Here is a 9354-nt window from a genome sequence, read left to right as displayed (position 1 = left end):
GGCACAATATGAAGCTGAGTCTCATGAGTCAAAATTCCTGATTCACTTTCCTTTTTTGCACCAGTCTGCATTTGAACTTGAAGAGAAAAATGAGCGACTCAAGATTGGCAGTTACATATTTGCATATTTAAAGAGAGGCCTGACAGTATCTACTGTCTGATTCAGTGGTTCTAGCGGTGTCTTTTTGGCTATTTCGAAAGGTCTGCAGTTTATGAGGTCATAATGTGAGAGAAAAGAGTATATTGAAAGAGTGCTACACTGCACATTTATACTTTTTTTTTTCTTTTTCTTGGGATGTGGGGGATTTTGTCTCTCTGGGACTGCCTCTTGCATAAGAAGTGGAGTCTGTCCCATCTTATTTCCATAGTTACTGACTGTCAATCATCTGCTGAAAGTCGGTAATCAGGCCTTTGAATTCGATCCGTTTTTCAGGTGTCGCCTCCCAGCATCTCCTCATCAGACTGTACAACTGTCAAAACACAAAAGATTACAATCAGACACAAGCCCTTGAGCGCAGCCCATACCTGCCGTTTAATCATCTAACCCTGCACCATCATAAAAGAAATGTGTGATTCTGCAATTCATAGAGCAGGAAATATCCTATGGCAGGAATTTCCAACCAAGGTATGGATGCAAGGGTTTTTTTTAAATTGCGAAATGTTAATATCAGAAATGTTTATGCCAAATAAAGTGAAATATGCATACTAATATTAATTTAAGATAAATAAAAAAAATATTTATTTAAAGAATATGTTTTCAAGTAAACAATTTACATTTAAATAAAAATGTATACTTCATGTAAACCGATGAATAAAATAATATTTTTATTTAAAAACAAAAACAACACCACCTTAACACATACTTTATGTAAATAAATGAAATGTAAGAATTATGTTTGCTCCAAGATAAAAAGCTCATTGTGAGTTATTGCAAAAGAGAAGTTTGACAGTTAAAAACACCTTGACATCTAATGGACGTCTATGGGGCAACGGTTGCATATGTGGGTGTGGATTGACTTCCTTAGAATTCTCTATCAATATTTAAGATCTGAGGTTACTTTAAGTTAAATATTATTATACCAATATGATCTGTAACATACACTACCGTTCAAAAGTTTGAGGCCAGTAATTTTTGTGTGTATGTGTGTGTGTTTTTTTTTTTTTTTTAGATCTGAGCTCACCAAGTCTGATTTTTTTAAATAAAAAAACACAGTAAAAACAGTATAACAGTGAAACATTACAATTTAAAAAGCCTCTTTTCTATGTTAACATATTTAAAATGTAATTGCCATCCTGTGATGGCAAAGTTAAATTTTCAGCAGCCATTACTCCAGTCTTCAGTGTCACATGATCTTTCAGAAATCATTTTAATATGCCGATTTGCTGTTCAAGAAACATTTCTTATTATCAATGTTTAAAACAGTTGTGCTGCTTAATATTTTTGCAGAAACCGTGAAAAAAATTTTTTGTTTTGTTTTTTTTAAAAGCTCAAAAGAACAATAAATAAAAATCTTTTTGACATTTTAAATTGATTTGCGGTTACTTTTGATAACTTTAATGTATCCTTCCTAAATTAAAGAATTAATTTATTTCCTAAATAAATAAATATACATACACAGCATTTTGTTTTTAGTGAAGCTATATATTACCCTATCTGAGCAGCCGTCTGGTATATATATAACAAACTGAAATAATAACTAATACAAACTATAGGCATATTTAAAAACAACAAAAACTAATAAAAATGACAAAAACAACACAATTGCTAAAACTTTACAATGAACATGAAAGCAAAAAAAATAAAAATAATAAAATCTAATTCAAAATATTAAAAACTATAATAGTATCTCATTGGTAAATAACACTGTTTGATACCCAATGAAGAAACTTAAGATTCTAAATTGAGAAACGAACTAAAGAGGGATTCCAGAATTTGACAGAATGTGAAGGGACTTGTGATGGCCATCATGTGATGTCCCATTTATCATTTCAGGTTTCAAAAGGGTGTTCATATGCGAATTACATCACCACAGTGGTGTAATTGCCATCCTGTGATGGCAAAGTTAAATTTTCAGCAGCCATTACTCCAGTCTTCAGTGTCACATGATCTTTCAGAAATCATTTTAATATGCCGATTTGCTGTTCAAGAAACATTTCTTATTATCAATGTTTAAAACAGTTGTGCTGCTTAATATTTTTGCAGAAACCGTGAAAAAAATTTTTTGTTTTGTTTTTTTTAAAAGCTCAAAAGAACAATAAATAAAAATCTTTTTGACATTTTAAATTGATTTGCAGTTACTTTTGATAACTTTAATGTATCCTTCCTAAATTAAAGAATTAATTTATTTCCTAAATAAATAAATATACATACACAGCATTTTGTTTTTAGTGAAGCTATATATTACCCTATCTGAGCAGCCGTCTGGTTTTGGAAGTCTCTTTCCCTCCTCCAGGACTTTGACCAATCGAGTAACAGTCATTTGGCCATGTGTTGGACCAATCATCTTAAGGAACACCTGTGGGGGTGAAGCAAAGTCAGGTCACTGGCCTAATTTACAATTAAGCACTGAGGTATTAAACGTTCATCCATGTCTCCTCTAGTAAACCACCTTTAACCCTCTGATGCTTTCAGTGGGTGAGCAAGCATTACTACTTTTGTGTACAATGTGAAAACCTGACAAGTCCCTCAATAACAACATTTCCTCCAAAAGCGTTACACAGAAAAAAAGAGGATATTGCTGTGCAGACGTCTACCGCGGCCGTTGGGTAAGACATCTGCCACTGTGGGCACAGACTGACACCATCTGCCATGTTCTCAGAGAGACAGAGACAGAAGAACCAGACTCAGCAGCACCTCCTAAACAAGGGCTTCTTTCAGCCTACAGAAACGAACATGGGCTTTCTAAGAAAATGCTAGAAGTGCTCAGTTTTGCTGTATTACCCTCCTGCTGCTTATAATCAAACGCTGAATAAGAAATGCAATCAAAAAGTAAAATACTTGCATGAGGAAATATTTACATAACATATTTGCATAAAAATAATTACACAAGTCTGTTCTAAGTGCAGCTGTGATATTTTGTGATACCCCCCCATTTTCCTTTTAATGTATACCTTCTGTTTTTTTTTTACTTCTTTTCATTGTATTTTTTTATTTATTCTTGAACTTTTAAATCATTTCTATTTTTTTTAACAAGTTTTGTTTATAGCACTTTGAATTACAACTGTGTATGAAATGTGCTAAATAAATTTGCCTTGCCTGCTGACAGAAAGCTCCACTGTTATTATTATGATAAAATATTTCATTTGAAACCAGGGTTATTATAGCCCGCTCTGACCCCTTTCGTTTGCCAGCTTCCATGACTGAAATGAATTACACTGTGTTTCCCACCAACTGGCAACCCGGGGTGCCGAAATACAATTGGGTAAACTGGCAGTGAGCGGGTTTCACAAACCAAAACAGAGACCGACATTCCGGCCCGGAACGCACATTTTCAAAGGAGAATAACTGACTGTAGCATTGTTTTTCAGATAAAACAAGTATGTTAACTTAGCATGTTTCTTAAATATCTGCAAACATATTATGTTTTTTTATGCTTTAGTAGAGTCAAAAACTTACATACAGCACCTTTAAAGCAAGTATGCATTGGCTTAGGGCGTTTGGGACAGTGCTAAAAACATCTGACTGGCCACTTACCGACATAGGGCTGCATGAGGTATCACAGTATGTGAGCAGCTCATACAAGGTCACTCCAAAAGACCAGACATCAGACGCCCTGTAGAATTTGCAGTGGATCAGGCACTCTGGAGCATACCTGGGAAAATGAGGAAAAGAATCATTACAAAGTGGATTTCCCAAGGGAATTTCACAATTATACCTAATACAATTATGGATGATGATGCATGGCATTACCAACGCATATGGTTCATATTAGATTTAATGGAGATCTAGTTTAATGCACTTGGGTCATTGCTGTATAGCAGGACATCTCATGAGAGATTCTTACCAGAACACTGGACTGTCCAAATCGTCTTTCACAGTGTAATAACCCTCATTATCCTTAATGCTTTTGGTCAGGCCGAAGTCTCCAATTTTTACCGTGCTTTCATTCTCCACCAGAACATTCCGGGCCGCCAGGTCTCTGTGGATGTAGTTGCGAGAGCCCAGGTAGTCCATGCCCTGGAGTTAGAGGTCAGAAAACAGCAGGGATGAGCATAATGTTACAGCACAGGTCTGCATTTCAAACAGAACATATGGGCTCAGAAACCCAGTGCATGAGAACACAAAGGATCACTGTAAGCAGCTGTTGTTATTGTTGGTCTCTGAGTACAAGGCCATAAAGACAACAAACAAGCAGAACAAAAATGAGCAATGTGGAAAGCAACTGTTGACAAAATGGATACAATATTTATGAATTATTATATCGCTTGGTATCTCCATATGCATTATGAGAAAATATATGCTATACGGGGAATTATTTTTTTGTTTTATAAGAAATAAACACTTTTATTTAGCAAGGACACATTGAATTGATCAAAAAGGACAGTAAAGACTTACAATGTTTCAAAAAATTTCAAATAAATGCTGTTCTTCTGAACTTTCTATGCATCATGGTAATGTATCACAATGTTTGCACAAAGTTTTCAATATTAAAAAAAAACAATATGCGTCTTGAGCATCTAATCTTTTCTAACATATTAGAATATACTACATTAAAATGTTTTATTTTATTTAAATAATTTTAAATTGTAAAAAGATTTCACAATAATTCCTTTTTTATTGTATTTTAATCAAATCAGTGCAGCCTTGGTGAGCATAAGAGACTTCTTTAAAAAACATTTTTTACAAATCTTACCAAACCCAATAACTTGATAATTTGATTGTGATTGAAACTGCAGCAAATTACACACAATCTACCTCTATTAGTTTTTATTATACTACAGTGTATTTCCACATCACAATATCACTCATTATATCACTGCATTAAGGCAAATAAAATTGATTTTATCAGATGGCATGTAATGTATAATTAAAGTGAATGTTTTACTATCTGACGAGTTACAGGCTTTTACTTTAAAATATATTTTACCATAAAATATGTGACCATGGACCACAAAACCAGTCATAAGGGTCCATTTTTTTGAAATTGAGATTTATACATAATCTGAAAGCTGAATTTGGCCGAGATACAACTATTTGTAAATCTGGAATCTGAGGGTGCAAAAAAATCTAAACATTGAGAAAATCGCCTTTAAAGTTGTCCAAATGAAGTCCTTAGCAATGCATATTACTAATGATAATTCATTTTTGATATATTTATGGTAGAAAATGTACAAAATATCTTCATGGAACATGATCTTTACTTAATATCCTAATGACTTTTGATAAGAAAAATCGATAATTTTGATCCATACAATGTAGAGCCCGACCGATATGGGTTTTTTGGGGGCAGATGCCGATACCGATATTAAGGAGTAAAAAAAAAACTGATACCGATATTCTTTATGTGTAGGCTATATTATAGTACAGTATAGTCAAAAGTTTGGACACTTCCCATTCGTGTGTCCAAACTTTTGACTGCTACTGTATATAGAATACAGTATATAGCCTACATAAACAGAATATATATACATATACATTTTTTGCAATGATAACTCAAATGTGGTGATCACCAAAACAAACACGCCCCTACCCCAAAAGGGTCTCGCCCCTATTTTGATAGCTCCGCCCCACACATACGTATGCAACCCAGGCAACGATTAGTTCTGTGAAAAAGCAAAACCAATGTTACACTGTGTCTACACCGGACGCGAGCGGCGCGGCGCGACAAAATACAATAGAATTCTGAGTATCCGATGATGATAAGCATGAGTTCTGGGCCACGGCGTGGCCGGTAAACACCAGCATTGAGTGGCCGCGATCAGCTCCGTTGGCCGTAACACAGGCTGTAATGCGCCGCAGACGCGTGCCGTGAAGCGCAGATCAGCTCTAGTCTCTAACGTCACTGAATCTGCTGTTAAAAATGAACCATCCATTCATCATATCATCATGCAAAACTAAGAATTAGAATCATTGTAATGTGACAATCAAATATAGGTGCGGGCGGATAATTTGAAGCAGCGGACTCGGGTGAAGTTTGAGCTCATCTGCACATCTCTACACTACACTGACCTGGGTCGCCAGAAGCAAACAATGGCGCGCGCTCTGCTGGACAAACTAAGTAATTACACCATTCAGAAGCATTTAATCTGCGTTATATGTTCTGTAGGAAAAAAAAATTCATATCGCCGGCATATTCGCCGATACCGATATATCGGCGACAGGCTCGTATCGGCCGATAATATCGGCTAAACGATATATCGGTCGGGCTCTAATACAATGTATTTTTGGCTATTGCTACAAATTTACCCATGCAACTTATGACTTGTGTTTTGTGCTCCAGGGTCACATATGTCTTTTTTCGTCAGTCGCGCCGTTTCTTGTTTTAAAGCACATGAATGAATAGATCTTTTTTTTTTTGCTCTTATGTGAATAGTCCTTTTGTTTGTGATTATTTCTGGCTTTTAATTTCATTACATATTTGTTTCAGTGTGTTTGTGTGTGTTTTTAGGGGTAAAAATACCAAAAATAGTCACAATTTTGTACAACTAGTGAAGCATCATAACCCATTAAAATATGATGTTACCTGGCAGATCTGTACAGCATAGCTGAGCAGGGTTTTAAGGTCTATGTGTGCTTTGTTTCTTGGGAGGTATTCCTTCAGACTGCCTGCCGGCAAAAACTCCATGATGAGCTTAATGGATCTCCCACCTTAAAACAAAAACATGGAAAGATTCACTCGACCATCTCATGCATTTGGCACCAAAAGCCATTACAGTGTTATATTATTTATGGTGTTCAAAATTGTGGTTTACCCTCCTCGTGGCAGATGCCCTTATATTTGACAATGTTCTCGTGGTAAAGTTCTCTCAGAATGTGAATCTCACGCCACAGGTTACTGCTCTGCTCTTCTCGGTTCTCCGGCTTTAGAGACTTCACGGCCACCAGCTCTCCGGTCCGATCTCCCCGCGGGTCATACCTGCACAACTCCACCTTTCCAAAATGACCCTGAAAACACAAGGATGAACTTTAGTCCTACCAGGAGATGGTCGCTGAAACTACAAGCAGTTTGTTCTTGATGAGTTTAAAGACACAACACACACACACACACACAGTGTAAATACCTCTCCAAGGTCTCTGATCTTCTTGAGGAACCTCTTTTCAAACACTGTAGGGTCCACCTCTAGCATGGGAACAGGTTGAATGGACGGGTCTAGAGAGAAAACATTAAAGAGGACATTTAGTGGAAAATTGAATAACCTACAACAGAACCAAAAGACTACAACTTGAACATATAGATATCTTAAATGTACAGTAGCAAAAACTCATATAAAACTAAACTATAACTGATCTACACTACCTGTCTATAAGATGTTTATAATGTTTTTGAAAGAAATCTCTTATGTTTTCCAAAGCCGTATTTATTTGATCAAAAATACAGCAAAACAGTAATATTGTGAAATATTATTACAATTTAAAAGAACTGTTTTCTATTTAAATACTGTATATTTTCAAATGTAATTTATTCCCGGGATGACAAAGACGAATTTTCAAAAGTCATTACTCCAGTCTTCAGTGTCACATGATCCTTCAAAAATCATTCTAATATACTGATTTGGTTGTCAATAAACATCTTTTCAATTATTATTTTCAATTTTAAAAACAGTTGTGCTGCTTAATATTTTTCTGTAAACTGATACATTTTTTTCAGAATTCTTTGATGAACAAGAACAGCATTTATTTGAAATATGTTTTTGTAACATTATAAATGTCTTCATTGTCAATTTTGATAAGTTTAATGTGTCCTTGCAGAATAAAAGTATTATTTCTTTAAAACATAAAAATCACACTGACCTCAATCTTTTGAACAACAGTGTAGGTGAAAGAAAACTTAAACACTGAAAAAGGACTTCAGGGGGTAAAACACACGTTCAGTACTTTTAGCAAGATGAAAACTCCTAACCACAAGAGATCAGTATGAAGAATAAGGAAGGAAATAAATGTATTATTTTGGTTCCAACAGGTAATATTTTTAATAACTAATCGAGTGTTTATCTTTGTCATCTGTATATCCTGACTTCTTTTCCTTACTCTGTTTCTCCACCACGTCAATGTCTCTGACAATGGCCCTGAAGAAGAGTCTCTGGTGAGGGTCGTAGGTCATACAGTGGGTCATGAGTTTGGCCAGCTCCTCACAGTCAGGGGTGGCCAACTGACACTGCGCTGCGTAAAACCTCTCCTTCTGCTCACAGAGATGACCAACAAGAAAAATACATAATTTTTCAGCACAGAAAGGATAATGCTAAGACATACAAATACCTAACAGAGCATGTGTATGCCGTTACCTCTGTGAGCTTTTTGTCTTTGAGAGGTATCTCTCCGTTGTAACAGATCTCCCACAGAGTTGTCCCAAAGCCCCACTTATCCGCTGCTATGCTCAGATTAGCCGTGTCCTGTACACACTCAGGAGCAATCCAAGGAATCCTGTCCACAGACTCTGTAGACACACACAAAGAACATTGTCATGCATGAACAACATGCTAGACTGGATTGTTTTAAATCAAGTTAAAACTAACACTCAAACAACCAAGCTGGGCTTTACTAGGTAAATAATCCTCACTTTAGGGGGTTTCCACAACCATTTCCTCATTCAAACACACACTGTAGTTTCAACAATCATCTTTACTGTTATCGAGCTTTTATGTCTTTTAAAAGGGCATTTCATCTAACACATGATCTCTCTGCAACGCTTTCTTGTATGCCGCATTTCAATCCCTCTCTGTGCCCCTTTCATTCCTCTCTCTCGAGCACACACACCACCACGCCAAAACAAAACACACAACCAGTCTTTCCTGTAACAGTCCCTGACACATAGCAAACAACGAGCTTTTGTGGTCTCTAAAAGTGCTTCAGGGAGCTGAGCTGGATCTCAGCCAACAAAATTCCTGTCAGTTATCTTTTCCGAGCAGTCCATTTTCGCAGTCCAATAGAGCCCAACTATCAGATACACCGCACTGACTCAGATGCATTTATCCTAGATAGACACTCAATAACACTTGACATTTTACCCATATAACTCCTTCTATATACAATATCATAATGCATATATGGCATATTACATACAGTATATATATATATATATATATATATATATACACATACATACAGTATATATATATTAAATATTAATAGATAATGTAAAATAAACAAACTTAAATTAAATATATATATATATATATATATATACATACACACACA

General features: G+C 35.7%; 1 protein-coding gene across 3 annotated transcripts in view; it reads right to left on the bottom strand.

Annotated features, from left to right (window-relative positions):
• Positions 1-283: 283 nt before the first annotated feature.
• Positions 284-9354, bottom strand: part of LOC107692376 (tyrosine-protein kinase JAK1) — a 38438-nt gene continuing 29367 nt past the window's right edge. For all 3 annotated transcript variants that reach the window (XM_016491407.1, XM_016491408.1, XM_016491409.1), the window contains exons 16-24: positions 8442-8593; positions 8188-8338; positions 7221-7309; positions 6912-7104; positions 6683-6807; positions 4004-4176; positions 3694-3811; positions 2405-2515; positions 284-469 (exon numbers count right to left, since the gene is read on the bottom strand). In XM_016491407.1, the coding sequence (XP_016346893.1) occupies positions 368-469; positions 2405-2515; positions 3694-3811; positions 4004-4176; positions 6683-6807; positions 6912-7104; positions 7221-7309; positions 8188-8338; positions 8442-8593 (1214 nt within the window). In that variant the 3' untranslated portion in view covers positions 284-367. The remainder of the gene's footprint in view (positions 470-2404; positions 2516-3693; positions 3812-4003; positions 4177-6682; positions 6808-6911; positions 7105-7220; positions 7310-8187; positions 8339-8441; positions 8594-9354) is intronic.

Source organism: Sinocyclocheilus anshuiensis, unplaced genomic scaffold (assembly GCF_001515605.1).
Source record: "Sinocyclocheilus anshuiensis isolate Anshui unplaced genomic scaffold, SAMN03320099.WGS_v1.1 scaffold70, whole genome shotgun sequence".
Lineage (NCBI taxonomy): Eukaryota > Metazoa > Chordata > Actinopteri > Cypriniformes > Cyprinidae > Sinocyclocheilus > Sinocyclocheilus anshuiensis.
Note: the sequence above shows the minus strand (reverse complement) of the source record. Positions and strands in the feature narration are given on the sequence as shown.